Below are 20,592 nucleotides of genomic sequence, written 5' to 3'. Positions count from 1 at the left end.
AAAGCAGACTTTAGCGAGAGGAAGATTTCTCAAGAATGAAGAGGAATATCATGATAAAGGACACAATTCGGACAAGAAGGCAGAATAGAATATATTAGAGTTCAAAATACATGAGGCATATTCTTTTATAACTGAAAGGAAAATAAATTCACTATTATGCTGATGATTTGAATTAGAAGAACTGTATGCTGCAAGTCATATAAAAGAGAAATTATAGGCCCATACCTCAAGAATGATCTTATATAATAGGCAAAAGACTAATTTTGAGTTAATAAACCTTTAGGTACACAGGAATATATTTTATAACCCCCATCATTTCATTTGTACTATAAATTCGAATGCATAAGTCAGGCACAGTGGCACATGCCTTTTATCCTAGCATTTGGAAGGCAAAGATAGGTGGATCTCTATGAGTTCTAGCTTGCTTGTTCAACATGGAAAGTTTCAGGCCAGTCAGAGTTACACAGTGACACCCTATCTTAAATTTTTTTTGAATTCAGTGGGGCATTAAAGTCACCTACTATTACTGAATTGGCATTAATTTCTGTTTTATAGTACTGGAGTACTGTTTTTATGAAATTGGGTGCTACAGAGTTTGATGTGTAATTTATTTGAGGTTTAGATCCTCTGTTCAATTTTGATCGATAAGAACAAATATTTAATTCTCAGCTTGTGTTCTTTAACACCTAGTAAAACTTTCGATGGATGAATTCTCACTATATACTGAGTAGCTGAGTCTCAGTTTTACTACTGAATGATGGTCACCAAAATCAACTCAACAAAAGAACTATTACTTCCATCAATAAATACAAATTCCTAGTTGCATATCTGTTAAAACATAAAAGTGTGATTTTATAGTCCATTTCCATTATTATTAAGCCACCACCTGGTTTAATGACACAGTGAAAACAATTACAGTGAGTGTATGAATTGTTCACAGGGTTAAGGTGACATCCTGATTAATTGTTAATTAACTCTTAATTTATTCATCTAACCAGCGATGCAAAATAAGGAACATAAATAGGATGTAGAAATTAAGAGAAGGGGATTTGCAAAAATGTTAAAAATAAACATTTACATCATAGAAGTGCATTTCTTAATGAATTTTAAAATGGCAGAATTTTGTTAATTTAAATTATATGGTAGAGTTACATAAGCAAAAAATGTAAATACTTAAGGAATCTATTATTAGATAAATCATACAGTCTAAAAATGGAAAACATGATAGGAGATTTTATTCAATATTTCAAATGTATAACTTGGATAACAAGAAAAATGTATTATTAGCTGTCTTCTCTTTAAATTACATAGTTTAACAATCATCCTCAATTCATTTCTTTCTGGATGAGTTAAAGAGAAACTTTGAAGTTTTAATTACTTCCATAAAACTCTGAAGACTAGCATCATGGCTGTATGACAATATTATTTTGCAGTGAGGTGCACCTGCTCCGTATAAACTGTGGAAGTTGTTTAGGCAGCAGATGATAGTCATTTCACTGGTCAGGACCTGTCCCATATATTCCCAATAGGTACAAACCCGATGTTCTAAAATAGAACATGCGGAAGCAGTCACAACTGAATAACGATACTGGCATTCTTTTTCATCAAATACTTCAACAAACATCACTATTTGATTTATTAAAATCCAATTTCACTCAACTTTTCAAGTAAGTATGTGGCAGAATGTAAAGCACTTCTTCGTAGGCTTATAAAAACTTGATGTTCGCTCCATGCATCAGGCACTAGGGTGGGAAACGTAAAGAGTCCTTACCTGGCATGCGTTGTATAGGAGCTGGTGTTCCAGTTTTTTAATACCTAGAATCTGCTGGAACATTTCATAGAGTTGTTCCTTGCTCAGAATAAGTTCAGACACAGCACTTAGGGTCATCCTGTTTGGCTGTTTGCACAAGTCCTCTTCACCCCTGTAAATGGCGTCATACTTGGCTATCCATGAGCTCAGTACTGTCTCTTTGCTCAAGCCATCTATTTCTGGCAAGCTGCGCACACGTTTTTCTATGTTCTTCTTAAACACCTCTCTGAAATCATTAGCAGAACACCCTCCACTCTGAACCATTCTGGCCACTCGGTCACTCTTCAGAAAAACCTGAAAAAAAAAAAAAAAGCACAGTTACAATTAGACATGGTCCCTTACATCTATGCTTTGAACAATAAAGCCAAGGTTAGGGGCACCGAATACCCTACCATGGTTCAAATTGTTTTATAAAATGTATAACATGGTACATAATAACTCATGTCATGGCAGGCTTTTCAAATACCTCCAATCTGTTGAAATGCTGAGACAGGTAATTGGTAGTCCATCCTGAGGAATGTGTGAGATGGCCTTTTCTGCACCATGTCCCCCACCTGAAGGTCAAGGATCCTTCTGCAGATGGTTTCATTTTAAAAATATTTTATTTATTATTTTTATTTTATGTGTATTCATGTATTGCCTGCATGTAGGTAAGTGCACCTGTGTCGTGTAATGCCCGCAGAGGACAGAAGAGGCTGTGGGATCCCCTGGGACTGGAGTTACAAACAGTTGTGGGTACTGAGATTCGAGCCTGGGTCTTCTGCAAGAACAACCAGTGTTCTTAACCATCTCTCCAGCCCCGCAGATAGCTTCTTTAAGGAGTCATCTCTCAGAATAGTGGACTTGAAAAGGACTCTAGATTTCTCCCTTATCCCTCTACCATGTAAGAGCACAGTGAAAGAGTTGTCTAGAAGAGGAAAGAGACATTCATCACGTGTAAAATCTGCTGGCATTTTCACCTTGAACTTTCCAGCTTCTGATGTTTATAGCTTTTTAACCCTGGAGCATACAAGGAGGGTCTCCTACTAATTGAGTGAGGATTTGGGAGCCAATAGTTTTGTAGTTCTACCATTCAAGTCAGTAAGCATCATATGTAACTGTTAACCCAAATTACTTCATGGCACAGAGGTTGAGGGATGGTGGCCTTCTCAGATTTCATCAACTCCCTAACTTCTCAAACCAGCTTCTCAATCTCTTCTCATAGCTACAAAGATTGGATACTATGGGAGAAAAACACCTTGAAGATACTAGTAATTGTCTACTAATACTAGGTAAGAACTTAACACATCTAAGTAGCCATCAATACCAGGTAACATAATCAACTAAAAAAAATGAATAACTACAGAGGAAATAAGTAAGAGAAAGAATGAAGAAAAAAGAAAGGAAAGAGAGAGAGAGAGAGAGAGAGAGAGAGAGAGAGAGAGAGAGAAAGGAAACACCAGGGAGATGGGTAGCAATATTTTGAAGAAACCCAAGTTTGGTTTCAATCTTTCTTTATATGTTATAAATATAAACAGGAGTGCAGACTCATTAAGCAACCGTGTCTTCATCACTATGCCTATGAATCTCATACAGCTCACATGTACTGCTGCTGTTCTTGCTTTGTTTCTATAATGACACAAGATTCTTCTGGAAGGGATACCAGGTAGCACATGCTGTTACTAAGCTCATAGGACAAAAATGTTCATATAAATATTTATTTATTATTTATTATGTGTGTATATGTGGGAGTATATCACACATCTGTAACAAGTGTGAGCATCTCTGCACATGCTGAGGCCAGAAGAGGGAGTTGGGTGTCTTCCTCTATTGTTCTCCACCTTTTCCTATGAGGCAGGGCTTCTCTCTAAACCTTGGGCTTATGTTTTCTTGGCTTGGCTAGAAGCCAACATGCTCCAGTGTTCCTCCTCTCTCCACCCCACCTCAAAAATGGGGCTGCATGGCACATCCAGCTAGTTACATGAGTGTTGCGATCCAAACTCTGGTCCTTATGATTGTGCAGCAAGCATTCTTAGCTACTGAGCCATCTCTCCAGTTACAAGAAGATCAATATGTCCTAAGAATTGACTCAGAACGTGAAGTCATGAGGATGCCAGTATTTGTAGTACCCTACCATGCCTATGTATGATGAACCAGCTAGACATGTCCCTCACAAGTCAAGGTAGACACATTTGTTCTACAGTTTGGCAAGTTCATCAAGTCCTTCTCAACTGCTTTTAGTACTCTCCTTTTGAGGTTATTCACAAAAACTGTTCTTATTTCTTATCCCAGGAAATGGCATTCGAATATTTTTTAGTAACTTCTGCCTTAGGCAACCATGTATATAATATTTGCTTTTTCCTTACAAGCTCTGGATCACTTACTATTGGAAAGTCTGTGTCTTGCTTTTATATCTCAAACAAATTATTTCTGGACAGGTATAAGAATAGTGGGTGGTTTATGCCTGTAATCCCAGGACATGGGACGTTGAGTCAGGAGGACCAGCAGTTCAAGTGAAGAGAGTCTAAGGCTAACCTTGGATACAAATTAAGGCCTTTGTTTCAAAATAAAAATGGGAAAAATATAATAATGCTTTTAATAACTGCACGTCAAAGAAGATGTAACTAAGATATTTAACAATATACTTTGTCAAGGAATGCATCACATGAGACTTTATGGGGATGTGTCTATTTCTCTTCTTATTCTCATCTAAACCGCTATTCTCATTAGGCAGAGGCTGTCAGCAGAAGAAATAATGTATTTATACATTACATATAAAACCATATGATTATACCATGATATCAATTACATATTGTTAAGTGATTATGCTATATTATAGACACTAAACTATAAATATATAATATATGATATGTAATTTCTCTTGTAACTGTTAAATTGTATATATATGTATATATAAAAGCTCAGCAGGCAAGAGGTTAGACCCACACTGTGAAGTTTAGACATTTTTAAAGAGTGTGAGTAGTGTGAGCCGGAGGTGGCACAATGGTGGAAGAAGGGCTTGCTTGTTGCTATGTGTAGTCAGGTGGTACTAACTAGGTGCAGCTCTTTTTCAGATCCCCAAGAATAAAAGAGTAACACCCTTCATGAGCACCATCCACACCAGCAGATTCCCAGTGAGTTCTTAGGCAGTATCTCCCTATATACATCCTCTCCCCAGAACCCACAGAAGAGAGATTCCCTATCTACACTAGTACAGCAATTTAATAACTATTGCTATGCCTTGAGACATAGGTTCAATCAGATCTGGACTGAGGGCTGGGGTTGAGAGAGTGGGACTGTTCTAGACTCCTCCCCCGTTAGATGCTCTGCTTCTTATTTCTGCTGTTTGTTTTAGTGCTTTCTTTACCCACAGTAGACAGTAACTCTTGTTTATGTATTAAAATTTTTCTGTGCAATAATATACAGTTTGTTTCTCTGTTGATGTCAGCAAAGACCTAGTAAAATGTTACATGTAAGGATGTATCGATGGAGAATATTTGAGTGAATCAATCAACTTTTAGAAAAATTGCAAAATGGATATATCAGGATTAGCAAGATATCAGTAAAGATAGGGTAAAACTTTTGATTTCCAATGCTCTACATATTTTAATATTTTTTCACTCTACTGTGACTATATAGACAAGAGCTAGAGTCTCTTAAGTGAAACCAGTTGTGAAACAGAGTCACTAATGAATTTTTATTTTCTCCTGTAAATCATAACAAAGGCCACATTAACTCACTCCAACTATATATCTCAATTAACATTTGCTAAGTGGTAGCGAAATACTGAGATTCTGATAAGCATTGGGGAGGCACAGATGATTAAGTCAAAAAGTTGGTTCATGCTACCTGAATGAGAAAGATCAACAAGAAAATGAAACAGAGCAAGAGCAATAACAGATGCTCATACAAAGAGAGGGAGGGAAAAGGGGAAGGAGATGCTAGCTCTGGTGGGAAGTGAGAACTGGACAAGAGGGAGCCCAGGACAGAGACAAGAAAGTGTCTTTAGTGGCCTGTGAAATATATGAAGAAGAGAGAATGTGAGCAAAACCAAAAAACTAAAATAGTCACACGTTTAAAGGGAAAGTCAAGAACATTCCTTTTCTAGGGATATTAAAAGCAGGGGTGATAGTAGAAAAGCTTTTGCCAGGCAGTTATTACTAGAGCTAAGATGGGAAAATGGCATAGATGTCATTTAAAAGACAGGTCAGGTTCTACCCCATGTTGTGGCTTGGTAGTGGTTAATCTTGGTTGCCAACTTGATTAGACCTGGAATCTACTGAAGCACACGCCTCTGATTGTGTCTGTGAGGGTATTTCCCAGAGGGATTTACTGAGAGGGGAGCATCTTCTTGAGTGGGCATAACTGCCAGCAGCGGACTCCATGTTTAAAGAGGTTGGAGGGAGGGGTGTAGAGACGGCTCAGCAGTTGAGAGCACTGGCTGCTCTTGCAGAAGACCCAGGTTCAATCCTCAGCACTCACATGGCAGTTCACAACCCTTTGTGAAAGCCAGCTGCAGGGAATCTGACACCCTCTTCTGACCTCTGCAGACACCAGGCATGCATGTGGAGCATAGACATACATGTAGGCAAACTCTCATAAACAAAGAGGTTGCAGAAAACCAGTGCTGATTCTGTGTGCTCACTATCACTCCTTCCTGATAAGTACATCAACCTGTGCTGCTGCCATCCCTCACTGACATGAGAACCCAGATTCTTCAGTCTTCCAACACAGACTAGACCAGCAGCTCCCGAAGAACCCTCCAGGCCTTCAGTATTAGACTAGGACTGTTGAGGTATCCAGCCTCATGGACTGAGCAGCTACCAGGTTCTCAAACCCCTCTGGTACACAGGCAGCTGACATCATATAAGCCAACCTAATATGCTCCTTTATAATATACATTCATTTTAATCAGTTCTGTTCTTTCAGAGGACCCTAACTAATGCAGGAACAATGGTGGCTGGATAACCTAGTGTTCAAAACATTAAGAGAAATATATTTCAGATAAACAGATGGTGCCAGCATCAAGGATAAGTGACAAGCCACTAGAGCAGGGGTTCAGAGATCAGAGGTCAGGAGAAGATGATAGACGATGAATTAGGATAAACAGATGGTGCCAGCATCAAGGATAAGTGACAAGCCACTAGAGCAGGGGTTCAGAGATCAGAGGTCAGGAGAAGATGATAGACTTGATGAGTTAGGATGAGGGCCTTGGGGATGGAGAATGGCAAGGCAGGAAATAGAGGGAGATAAAATATTAGAGTATCTTGGTGATTTACAAGAAATAGAAACTAAGGTTGGAAAAATATGATTTTTCATATTTTACAGGGATATTTGGACTCCAATAGCCAACATAAATAATAGACATGGAAGGACATGTGTGAACATACATAACTGTTTTTTTTTTAAATAGCATTAGATGTTGCAAGTGATGGGGATAATTAGTTTAAAGATCAGGAAAAAGTATAGTAAAAATACAGTCAAGAATAAAACCCTTGAAAACTATCTACATTTAAATGGTTATCAATCAAACAGAACAAAAGCACAAAGAACAACAAAAATGAATCAAGCAGAGGATAGAAGAATCAGGGGGCAGAAGGCAAAAATATCAGTATACTAGTAGTTAAGGGGCAAGATAGTCCCAAGACAAGAGAATCAAGCAAGGAGAATTAGAGGCTAAAAGAAAAAAATAGATCAAATGAGGGGCTGGAGAAATGGCTCAGTGGTTAAGAGCTCTGGTTGCACTTGCAGAGGGCCTAGTTTCGATTCCCAGCACCCACATGGCAGCTAACAACCATCTAAAACTCTAGTTCCAGGGGATGTGACACATTCTTCTGACCTCCGTGGGCACTGCATGACACAGGTGCACTTACGTACCTCCAGGCAATACACTCATACACATAAAATGAAAATAATAAATATTTTTTAAAAACAAAAAATAGATCAAATAAGAAGAGGGACATTTGGTCTTTACTATCTATCCTTAGGTCCACTGGGGGGGGGGTGCATTTATTTACCTGAGTGACGATAAGAGCTAGCTGCAGGAGAGAGAAGAGAGGACAAGAGCGAATCAAGACAAGAAATCCAAATAGTGCTTTGAGGGAACTTGAGAGAGAAGGAGATAAAATAAAGCTGGGAAGTCACATGCAAGCAACTGGAAAGGTAAGCCAGTGATACAGATCTACAAAAACAATCAACGCTGGGTCACTTCTGAGATGAGGTTATAGCAGACTGTGGCACTCGGTTTTTGCTCTTGGTCTTTCAGCATATGCCCTGCAGGAAGCAAGCTAGAGTGAAGCAAGGACCCGAGGCCCTCAGTCTAATAGCCCTTAATGAACAGAAGTCTATCCAGAACCATGTCAGTAAGCTGGAAAGCCAATTCTTCAGTCCCCATTGATCTTGAGGAGCCTGCAGTCTCAGCTCACAGCTTGATTCCAACCTTCTAAGAAACCCTAGGCAGAAATACCCAGCTAGGATGCTCTCAGATACTCACTTGAGAAAAGGTGAGAGAGTAATTTGTTGGTTATATATGCTAATTTTTTTCAGAATGCCTTATTACAAAGCAACAGATACTGATTCATATAGCCACATGATTTATCCTCTAACCACTTGGATCTCAGTACAGTCATCTCCTCAGAGGAAACCCTGTCCTCCTCTATCAGTTATTTATCATTCTTTACCCTCTTATCTTGCTCTCTATTTTTTCTTTTGCACAAAATACCACCTGACATCTATTGATTATCTGTCTTCTGGAAGTATAAGGTCAGAACCAACATGGTTGACCCCGTTTTATTTGCTAATGAGTCCAGGGCCTAACACAGAGTCTGTCACTTAATAAGTCCAGTAAGAGTTTGTTGAAAAAAATGACTACCTACAACTTCTTAACTCTCCAAGGACAAAGAAGAAACTTTGATAGGAACCTAACTTCACGTTTCCTAAGATATGGAAGATACAGATGGCTGCAGGAGAGACACCAGGAGATGGGCAAACATCTAGCAACTGAAAGCAAAGAAAGTGCTGTGATTGAAAGGCGTGTGCTCCGAGAGTTTTACACGAGGAAGAACAGTTCTTCTGGCTCTGCACATAGAGAAGAGAGAAAGGCTACACTTCATCTTTGGAAAATCATGTTCTCCCCCACCCAATAATTCTGAGGCACTCCACTTTTCCTCCAGCAGTATCAGTCCCTCAGTCCATACCTCATGTGAGCCTCACACTTGAACCTCTAATATCACTTAGTGCTCTTTATACAGGTCCAAAAAGTCCTTTAATTCCACAAGTCTCCAGTCTACTTGCTCTGCCTCCTGCCTCAGTGTCAGACACCAATTTTCATATCTGAGGCCTGGAAAACATGCCTGGATCTTCTCTTTCCTCCATGCTCTCTCCACTCCCCGCCCCCACACCACTTGTCTCTGTACACTGCTGTTTCTACCCCAGGAATTCTTCACAAATCCTTCTTCACCTCTTCATCTCCCTACACCTTCTTTATGTTTCTTCCCAGTACTAAATTGTCAACTGACTCTTCACTGGTGTTCTTGTCTTAGAAGATTTCTGGCAGACACTCAATTCCCACCATCACTTTTCCAAATTTATTGTCTTCATTGGCATTAAACTATGTATCTTTTTTTAAGAAGAAGAAAATCTGGTTATTTAAACTCAACAGTTTTCCAACCAAATCATTACCCATGCCTCCCCAGCCCAAATTATCTGTCTCCACCGAAGTCATTCTTCCTTGTCCTTATTCCAGTTGCCCTGATCACTGAAACATTCCACTGTCTCTCTTCCCATCATTTAAGTATCCACAAATTTCCAATCAGTTAGTTAGCCATCAAGATTCCTTTCCCAGTCACCCTGGCTTGACCAGATCTTGGTTTCTACACAAAACTTTCTTTTTCCGTCACAGTACTTTTCACATTGCAACTATAATTTTTAACTAAAATTGGATTAATATTTTTTAATAAATAGGAAATTCCAAGAAGTCACACTGCTCCCCCAACATACATAAATACGACACTATCTGAAACACCTAAGCATCAGGCTAAGCACACAGCAACCACTCACAAAGCATTGACTGAAGTAACCAGTGAGTGAGCAGTTTGAACGATTAAACTGATGACCTAATTCCTCTAGCCATGCGGTTCTAAAATTAAAATATATATATTGTCAGTCAGATAATAATTTATCACTATATGCTTATAGAAGAAAGCATGGCCCTTGTCCATGGTCAATACGAACAATAATACAGAAACGAAAAGAATTATGAAAAATGATGTTATGCAAAAAGGAGGGGGGAACCTAGCTTTGAGACAACAAAATGATCAACAGTGTGGAGCACAAAGCTGGAAGAGCAGTGCAAGGCAGGTGCAGGATAGAATCTGATGTCAGAGGTAACAAGAAAGCACTGGAGTAAAGAGGCAAGTGACTGTCTGAAATAAAGCAGACTTTAAGGTTGTGAACTACATGGCACTTTCACTGGAAAAGAAGACTAAGATTAACTGAGAAAACCCAGAGTGGGTTGCCTGAGCAAACAAGCCTCTGCCTAAAAAAACAGCCGTTTGCCTAAGCAAACACCCCTGCTCCGTTCCCCCCACTACCCCCCTCCCTGCCATGTTTAAGAAAACAGCTCTTTGTTTACCCTTTGCTTCTGCTGCTGCAAACACACTTTCTGCTTAGAATTCCAACTCATGGTCTCCTGACACACAGGTTAGAGACCCTTGTTGCTAGTCTGTAGTCATGCAGAAGAAATGTTTCCTGATGCTTAGGCTTTGAGGAGGCCTCCCCTGTGTCCATCCCAGCAGGAATTAAAGTGATCTTCCACCCTGGTCCTGGTGCCTGATTTGAAAGCAGAGATTCCTGTTACATAATTTACCCAATAATGAATTTGTAAGATTTTCTATAATATGTTATAAGAAAGAAGTGTAAGAAAATGACCTTATGAATTTGAATGGGAGAAGGGAAAATATCCTAGAGGGAAGAAAACACCATGAGTGATATCCCAAGGGAAAACTGGGAATCACTTTGTAGGGTAAGTAAAAATTATAGTCTAATAATTAAATTATCTAGTGATTCCCATCGTCTATGCTGTTCTTATAGAAGGAATGACAGTCTTTGTAAACAAGTTTTCAGGGATTGGCAGTTATGACACTGTATAACACTGATGTCCTAATATTCACAAAATGTCAAGTATCTTCATCCTATGTCCTTTCACACTAGCTATCAAGTTAAAAGTAGGCAAACTATGGTGACACATCAAGGCAGGTTGTAGAGTTAGTCTCCAGTCTTGGGGTTTGAAGTGGTTTCACTGGAAGTGTCCCACACAGGCTTTAAGGACTTGAACACTTGGTCTTCAGTCCACAGCACTGCTGGTGGAGGTGTAGAGGTGCAGCCCTGCGGTAGGAAGCATGGCACTGAGGACAGACTTGGAGAGTACACGGCCTTTCCAGCTCTGCGTTGCTTCCTGCACATGCTTGAAGATGTGAGTTCCTACTCTTCTGCTTCAGCTGCCTCTGGGTGTCAGGTCTCACCACCATGATGGAGTCTTATCCCTTTAGAACCACAAGCTGATAAACTCTTCCTTCTCTAAGTTGCCTTGGCCATGGTGTTTCTCACAAGAAAGAAGAGTAATTAATACAGGATTCCCACATACTAGCTTTCTGCTCTCAACCTAAAATTTTCTGTAAAATTCTGTCAGGAAGACCAGGAAAGGGCCCTGTTGGAGGCTGCCATGGGAACTAAATATATTGACAAATCCATTAATGGATAGAAACTCTGTCTCTCTAGAGATCTTTGAACATGATCTCCTTTAATTGGCATGATCACTGAATTATAATTTCAGTTTATAGACTAAGTAGTTTATACTGAGGAGAGAAAAGACTAAACTAAAGACATGGAGCTTTAGGGAGAAAAGAAGTAGAAACTTAGTCTTTATATCCAATGATAATCCCCCTTTAGTAATTTCTCTTATTTATATCCCCCCACAGTGAACCCCCAGCAGCTATATATTCTGCAAGGTGTTGGGCAACTCCTGTGGAATTACCCATCCATGACCTTCTTGTGAAAATGGCATACAACCATGTCAGCATGGATATCAGCAACATAACACCTGAAAACTTTTAACCTATCACATGCATTACACTTCTCAAATCTCAGTGATTTTTAAATCGTACAGAGCTCTCTCTCTGAGTATCCACAACTGCCTCTCTTCCCCATTCAGCTGCTTGAACTGTATACCAAACTCATCATTGAATAGCTTAACAAAGTTCTGGGGAAGTAATAACAAAACTGAAACACGATGGCTATAAGGACTTTATTTTCAAAGGTTGATTCTGCTAGGCTGTCCAAATAAGATTTCAAACACACTTTTCTACAGACATACTCATTATGCACACAGTGCTGCTGATCTGAACCATGCATTGCTTCTCTTGTTCGAATGGATTGCATAATGACAAGAAAAACATCATCTTCTTGCCAAATCATTGTGGTTATCTATGAGATGGCTCCTGGAAAGGCTGCCAAGCATGTGTTTAGGCAGGAAAGTGTTGAGAAAGTAGAAGAGTTCCACTTATGAGATGTCTCTTCTCTTTGGTGCCAAATAAAATATTGTCTTATGAGTCCCCTAATCTGTACTGTCCTTGAAGAATCAAATGTAGAGCTTTTCTTAAGCATTATTTTTTATATGTTATAGATCCATGAATTTTGTAACAATGGTGAGTCCAGTGTCACTAAAAATAAAACTATTTTTATTTTTCCAATGTATAAAATACATTTGTATTAGGCCATTCTGAATATACAGCCAGCCACTGTATGGCTTCAGTTTCTTCATTCATCCAACACTGCTCTAACCCACCTTTCCAGCCTTCTCCTCCACTGATTCCAGAGGACATATTTTCTTGTCAAAGAAAAGGAAACACTTGTTTGGCCCCCAACACTCTCCATAGGCTCCCTCCTTAATACCTCACCTATGTGCTCAATAAATATTCATCAAGTAAATTATATTTAGAGTAATGTGATCAATACCATGGCACTGATCAGCACAATGACATGTGTCTGCTTACCTATAGTATGACAAACGGGTACACAAACTGATCTATCTGTGCTTAATAAATATGGAGACTGGTCCCTGGAAGTTATAATCAGAGCCTGATTTTAGCTAGGGAGATCACAGAGGCTGAATCTACTTAATACAACAAAGCTGAATCTCTTTAATACAACAAAGTTAGAGCAAAACAACTCACTTCTTTGCTATATGAAGCTGCTCATAGTGAATGGTTATTACAGTAGTCACTAAGGTGAGGAAGAGAGAGAGAGAGGAAGGCATACATACATACAGAGAGAAAGAGAGAGAGATTGAGATTAATATTGGTTGAAGAGTGTTTTTACTGATCTGTGAACCCTAAAGGTTTGGAAATAATGAATTTGATCAATACTATTCCTTATCAAATGTGATGAAATCAACTTAAAACTGACAGCAAGTAATCGCCTTTATTTAAAGAAATAAATTTAGATAAGAGATACATCTAAGCTTTTATCAGTAACCTAGGAAACAGCCAATCTCAAAGATCCTTCCCTAGAACTAATCTAAACCCCATATACTGCATCTAGAGTTCTTGGAACAAATGTAAAGGGACTGAGATTAGTCCCAACCCAAATGAAGAAAGATGTGATTTGAAAAACATAAACCTTTAAAAATAAACATGGCACTCCTATGATATTATCTATGCTATGAGTTGTTTTAAAGCTTTCTTCAGTGTGACATAATAATAAATCCTTTAGTCATCTTTTACAGGTATTTTGCAACTTATTGATTACCTTAAGTATTCCCAGCCAAGGACAAATATACTTTAACTACTGAGACTGAAACATAATATATCAAAGGATTTGTTATAAGTACAAACACAAAGGAACAGGTCACGGGACACTACCTCCACTTCCAATCTGTGTGACACTGTGGAACAATTAAAAACCTTAAAAGGAAGAAAAGCCGAGTGTTCACACCGAAAATGGTAGCAACAGCATGGGGCTTGGTAGATGTGAATTTGTAAAAAGCTCCAGGATGCAGACCTAAGGTGAGAAAGGACAGTATGCTCCTAGGCTAGCTCTGCAATCTTCCCACATCTGATTCAGTGCTTCACAGGGTAGAGGAAAAGACTGAACCTCCTGGGCTTGGCTACATTCTTTTGCCAGTTCTGTGAAGAAAATAGTTTCTTTGGTTGTCTTCATTGTAGCAGTATACATTTTTTTTTTTAGTTTAGTGTATTATTAGATTTAAATATAGCACATTACATTTAGAGTCTCATGATATGCGATGTGTAATACATCTTTAAAATGATTTTTATTACATGCAATTAAATGTCACCTCTTCCCCTTTGCCTGATAGCTGCACTATGTTCCAATCTCAGTTGCAGAATTAATTTTTGTAATTTTGTTCCCTTCATTTTTATTTGTACTCCGTGCCACTCTACTTCTTTACCATCTGGGAACTAGAAACTTGAAGTATATTAGAAGACCTGAAACTTCAAGATGTAGTAGGCTGAGGGTTTTTCGTCGTTGTTGTTTTTATTACATAAAATAGTTGTCCCTCAGTGCCCATAGGGCACTGCTTACAGGATTCCTCAGCAGCACTGAAATCTGCAGATGCTCAAGTTCCTTACATAAAATGGTGTGCTATGTTGATGTATCTGATGAATATCGATCTGCATATTACGAATACCTACTACAATGTAAACACCATGTAAGTAGTTGTTCTACTATGTTGTTTAAGAAATACTGATAAGAATTGTACAGATAAGGTGATGTACAGAATCCAAACAAATGCTTTCCCCAAATATTTCCAATCCATATTTCCTTGAAACCATGGATGCAAACACACAAATGTGGAAGATCAATGATGCAGCAAAATAAGTTCTTAAATTCAGAGCTACTCAAAATGTGATCTGTGGTCTCACTCTGTTTGCAGAAAAATACTTCATGGGTGGTATGAGATGGCCATGGCATCCAAATTCCACCAATATTTTATTATAAAAATGTTCAATTATACATAAAATTGTTTTGAACAGACATATACCTATGATAACATTCTATTCGTGTTCTTTTATTTATCCTCATTATGAATTAAATTATTTTTGTTGAGTAAGCCAAATGCTTGATTTTTTTATATTATATAATATATTCCAGAATGGATTAGAAAACCAATAAATACTGGTCTTTTGCTGAAGATTAAATGTCTCGAGAAACTTTTCTTTGATATACCCATGTTGACCCAAAAGTTGGAGAAGATATTTCTACAGGCCAAATCATGATATTTTCTGCAGTATTACCAGGGCACTAGAGAATGTGTTACCACCCTCTCAAATCTTTCACTTATAAAGTGAGAACCTTGAGGATGTCAAGTTATTTACTCTTGATAACGCAAGGATCTGCAGCTGAGAAGTGAAGTTTCCCAAAAGCAAAATCAGAAAAATAAATTCTATGAAGCAAATCAATCTTAAAAGCAAATATTGTTAAGTTAAAGAAAAATGAACCCCAAACTTGTTGACTAAATTTCCTTAGCATACTGTAGATTTCAATCAATATTTATTGAATGGATTTTATAGTTTATGCCTTGTAGTTATTTATTTTTCCACCAGATGGCAACTATGGATGGAATAACAAAATTGTTTTTAAAATCCTAGAATCTGATTCTCAAACTGTGAAGGACCTTCAGGTTATAAATGCAATCACCTTTCCAGAGCTTGAATTCCCTCACCACCACTGCAGAGATGACATCATATTATCAACCTCCTTGAACAAAGTAAGACTGTATTCTGAACAACCCATGGTCAGGACTACCTTCTAAAAAGCTCTTCATCGCAAGGGGGCACACTCTCCCTAGAGATGTCAATCTCACATCTAGTTCTAACCCCATCCTTCATGTGTATGATGGCAGTAAACTCTTCCAGGTTAAATATACCTCAGGTAACCCTCAGATGACAAGAGCTCCATCCTACGCTGCTGGCTCACCTTAGCACACATTTGGTTTTGTCTCAATGGAATTATTTATTTCTTCTAGTCCTCTGTTTGGCTACTCATCTTCTTGGTGACAACTTCTCTTTATAAAATCACAACTCTGTCTTCAGTTTCCTGTGTGTTTTTATTCTCCAAAAGCATTGATCTAACATAATACGTTATATTTTCTTCCCCATTCAGAAATGAGCTCTTACAAAGATAAGAAGTGTTCTAGTGGTCAGCAAAGAATTTTGGGGGGCCATTGGTTTTCACTAAATGGATTAATGAACCTGCTATAGAGGCTAAGATCTCACAGTCCATAAGAGCAGTGATTCCAGTTAGAGACGCAGTATGGCTGTTCACGCAGTAGAAGACACCACCTAACATCAGCTGGCCCACTTACACACCCAACAGCTCACCTTGTGCTTACTTTAGCTGGACACCCTCCACTACATACTAGGACCAGGTAGAAGTTTACATGATTCCTTTCTGAATGTCATCTTTTGCCCACTGTTTGAGTATCTGAATGTCTGTCTGAGGGATAATCATGAGGGATTATCATGAGCTTATCTCTTTATGAGAAATGATTCATCTGGGCTCATAGTTTCAGAAGTTTCACTCCATGGTCACTTGGCTTTGATGTGCTGAGGCTATAACAGGAAAGAATATCATGGTGGGAAATTCATGGAGAAGACTGCTCATCTCATGAGATGAACCAAAAGAGAAAGAGAGAGAGAGAGAGAGAGAGAGAGAGAGGACGACACTGTATCCCCTTCTTTGGTATAGTCGCCTGATACAAAATCCCTTCACTAGGCCCACTTCCTGAAGGTAACAGCATCTCCAACAATGCCACTTGCTGAGAATAATCCCTTCAACACAGACGCCCTCACAGGACTTTTGAAATTCAAACTATACCATCTTAAGACAGAGTGGATACTGGAACGGAAAGCTGTCCTTTTCTAGTATGGGCTGTGCAGTTATCTGTGCACTGCTTGTTCTGTTTTCATTTTTTAGTTATTTTCTATCATTCTGCTTTAGAAGTTGCAAATTCCCTAAAATCCTTTAATTTTTTCACAACTTCCTTAGCAGATGTGATAATGGTGGTAAATAAAGAAACCAGAAATGGGAGCTGAGAAAAGCATTCATATGCATAAATCAGGCAAATTGCACACTTGAAATATGCTTAAATTCATCTTAGGAGAATTTAATGTACTAATAGCAACTGTTATTTCAATAGTGCTCTAATATTCATAATTACTTTAATATTATTTCTGATTACGACTGTGTGATGCATTCTAGCTAAAATGAACTGGTCCTGTGATTAAGTGAGAGTCTTAAATTCTAATGTGCAGCAGAATCATTGGAAATCTCACTGAAAATGCCCAATGGATCTTCCAGGGTTTCTGACAACAGGTCTACAGTGAGCCCTAAGAAGGGGACCCAGGTAATACTGATCATTAATGGCTTAAGTGAGAACCATTGCTCTGAGAAGTTTTCCCTGGAGACAGGAAATAGATGCAGGTGATTTGAGGTAAAAAGCCTACATTATTTTATTAATACAGCTCTATATTTTAGGCCTGAACTGTTAAAATAGCCAACATCAAATACTAAGATAATTATGAAAATTAATTTCTATCCTTTCAAACCTCGTAAGAAAGTCACTCCACATGAAAATCTCTGAATAAATAGCTTCTTTTCACACAAAAGAGCTGCCAACTCCTCAATCAATACTTCCTAAATATAAGTGTCCAGGTATATTTTAAGACGTTCCTATGCTGAGGATGGGGGAGGTAGGCAAGAACCCTATCCCTAACTGAGAGTCTATTGGCAATTGATGGCTGCTGGGAGAGGGCGAGTCAATGTTCTTTAGGGGTGTAGTCAATTTTCTTTAGCCTGATAGGTTGACTGGACACCAAGGGATTGGGCCACATGCAAGAGCACTTGAGGAACACAGATTAGACTTGATAGCTTAAAAAAAAAACCAGAAAGAATAACAGAGGGTCCATGAAGGGGAGCAGTAGGATGAGAGTAGACATGAGGGAGGGGTATGAATATGACCAAAATACATTATATGAAATTCTCAAAGGATCAAGAAAAGAATAAAAAAGGCTCTTCCTATGTAGGCAAATACAATAATTTCTCATTAGTAAGACCTAAACATTGGAAAATAAAGTGCATACAAAACAAACTGATACAATTTTAAAATACAAAAAGTGCTTATTGGTGACCACTGGAATGGAAGTATGGATCTCTGTCATAACGACAGCTTCTCACTTTCAACCAGGGAAGACTTCACTTTTGACTTCCGTGGTTCCCCAGATTTGATCTTTCCTCTACTTCATTTCTGATTATATTTTCAAAAACCAGATGCCTGAAGAGGGACTACTTAAAGCGCACAGTGAGCCTTCAATCCCATCAGGAAAGCCAGATCCCTGGCTCACTGAATCCTTTGAAGGGCTCAAATTACTTCAAATAGTTGTTGCCCAAAATTTCTTCTTAGGACAATTACGCCCATTCTATAGCAAGAGATGACAATGTCACTGTAGTTTATGTCATAATGAGTAGTCTACAGGTCATGCAATCACATATTTAAGCACAATAAAATATTTTTATGTTAGGAAAATGTTAAAGTTATTACAATAATGAAAAAAGAACAATTAAGTTTTATTTTTTAAGTAATCAACCTCTTACTGATCAGAGGGCCAAGAAATCAAACTTTTAGTGCTGGAGAGCACCAAAACATTTAAAAAGGAGACATCTAAGGGAAACTCATTATGACAGTTGCACTACACCAAAATACTTCATGTTACAGCTTCATGTCATCAAGCAGAATATATTTGCATAGTTACCTATAAGACAAAATGGCACAGCCCACAGAACAGGTAAAAAACAACCATGATAAATGTCTAACATCTGACAAAGAGTGCTAATTCCAGGTCATGGTTATCAAACCCAGAAAAAAAGTGGTTTACTGATTCATTTACAACATTATAAAGACAAGGATTAAAGCTACTTGGCCTGAACCTCATTTCCCTCCTCCAATATAGATTCTAATTATCCTGTAAAGAAGTCACTGAAAATTCTCAAATCACAATAAATAAACTGTTAAATGTTTAGTATCCATACTAGCAAAGGCATCTTTTATATAACTGAAAAAAATGCTAATTTCTTAAACATGGAGATATCTCAAACATAAGCCTGACAATGACAGACAAAGAATAGGAAAAAATGGGCGTGGGGAGAGGAACAAACAAGAGGAAATAACAAGAAAATACCTCAGAGCTCCATCTACTATGAAAAAGCACCCCATATAAATTTTCTGGGAGTTGTAATGATCTTGGAACTTTGGGTTCAGAACCTGAAACAGCTACAGACATAATCATTTATAGGTGTCAATTTTTTTGGTGGTACTGTTTGTGATAATAGGAATGGAACTCCCTGTGAATGCAAGTGATCTACCAGTAGGCTACAGCCCCAGCCCAACACAATCATCTCCATAGACAACTTCAGTGGAAATCATTGGGGCTGTTCCTATCAGCTTCCACACAGTAGTCAGTCTAAAAGGAACAGCTTGTTCTGTTCAGGAGTTGTCAATCATCTAAGAAGTGCTCTCAAGAGAATCCTCCAGGTCTGTTCTCTCCAGTGGGGTCCGTTCTCTTCAGTGTGCCCTTGGACACTGTAAGAAATGACATCATTTCCAAGGAAAAGCTCAAAACAACACTGAAAGATCAGTTTCTGCTCAATTCTTCAGTAGGCTTGGTGTTATATATTTTTTTCAAAGAATGGCTCTTGTGATTAATACTCAAACCTTTCCAGAGCTGAGGACACAAAGGGCCCACATGGGTATCTGCCCAATTTTTGCTCCATCTTGGCTCTCTTGGCATTGCACGAATGCCCTCCTCCTTTAACAGTCTCCTTCGGGTTGCATTTGCAGCCAAGTACTGCCCATCTGCCTAATGTTTTGGCATGGGACAATTCACAGAATTCATCATTGTCACTAGGTCTCTCTAGGCATGCCCAATTTTCAAAACCCAGCGCTGGCCTGAGAGTGTTCAAAGACTCATTGAAATTATACTAAACTACTATGAAAGTCAGGCTAATTAATGAATTCTAAACTACCACTGACATTTAGTATTGTTGTCAATGTGATTTAGGAAGTCTATGTTCAGAATCAATTTTCCATTGTATGTTACAACTGGAATAAACTGCTCAGCTTATCAGATTAAAAAGTAATACATTATGAAAAACATTTATCCTTATTTACTCCTATGGTCACTTATTAATTAAAAAATACTTTGGTGCTGTGCACTGTACTAGACCTTTGGAAAGTAGTGAACAAAACTAACATGAGTTCAATATGTCAGAACAATCATTCTGCACTGTGATACTCAAAAAATAATCTGGCATACTTAAACATTTTTCTTTTTTTAAAACATTTATTCATGAATATTTTGCCTGTGTTTATGTATGTGTATCCATGTCATACTATGGCCATGAAGGCCAGAAGAGGGCATCAGATCCCCTGGAACAAGAATTAAGGTAGATTGTTAGTCACCATGTGGGTCCTCTGCAAGAGAAGTCAGTGCTCTTAACTGTTGAGCCAGTCCCTAAACATTTTTCTTAAAGACAAAAAACATACTGTGGAGTCACTAGAAATGAAATATGATAGGACATACACACAGAGATCCTGAATAAGTCTATGAATCATGATCATATAACAATTACAAGTAATGCTGAGCACTGAAATATTTGCTGTTCTCTTAAAGAGTGTCAATACTTTATTTTTAAATTTTCTCCTGCTATGGAGATAACTGTCACATAAA

General features: G+C 38.3%; 1 protein-coding gene across 10 annotated transcripts in view; it reads right to left on the bottom strand.

Moving 5' to 3' along the window:
* Positions 1-20,592, bottom strand: part of Cadps2 (calcium dependent secretion activator 2) — a 595,026-nt gene that overhangs the window by 369,189 nt on the left and 205,245 nt on the right. For all 10 annotated transcript variants that reach the window (XM_017797106.1, XM_017797102.1, XM_008828867.1 and 7 more), the window contains exon 3: positions 1,772-2,104. In XM_017797106.1, coding sequence (XP_017652595.1) covers positions 1,772-2,104 — 333 coding nt within the window. The remainder of the gene's footprint in view (positions 1-1,771; positions 2,105-20,592) is intronic.

This window comes from Nannospalax galili, unplaced genomic scaffold (genome assembly GCF_000622305.1).
Source record: "Nannospalax galili isolate Female #2095 unplaced genomic scaffold, S.galili_v1.0 scaffold413, whole genome shotgun sequence".
NCBI classification, from domain to species: domain Eukaryota; kingdom Metazoa; phylum Chordata; class Mammalia; order Rodentia; family Spalacidae; genus Nannospalax; species Nannospalax galili.
Note: the sequence above shows the minus strand (reverse complement) of the source record. Positions and strands in the feature narration are given on the sequence as shown.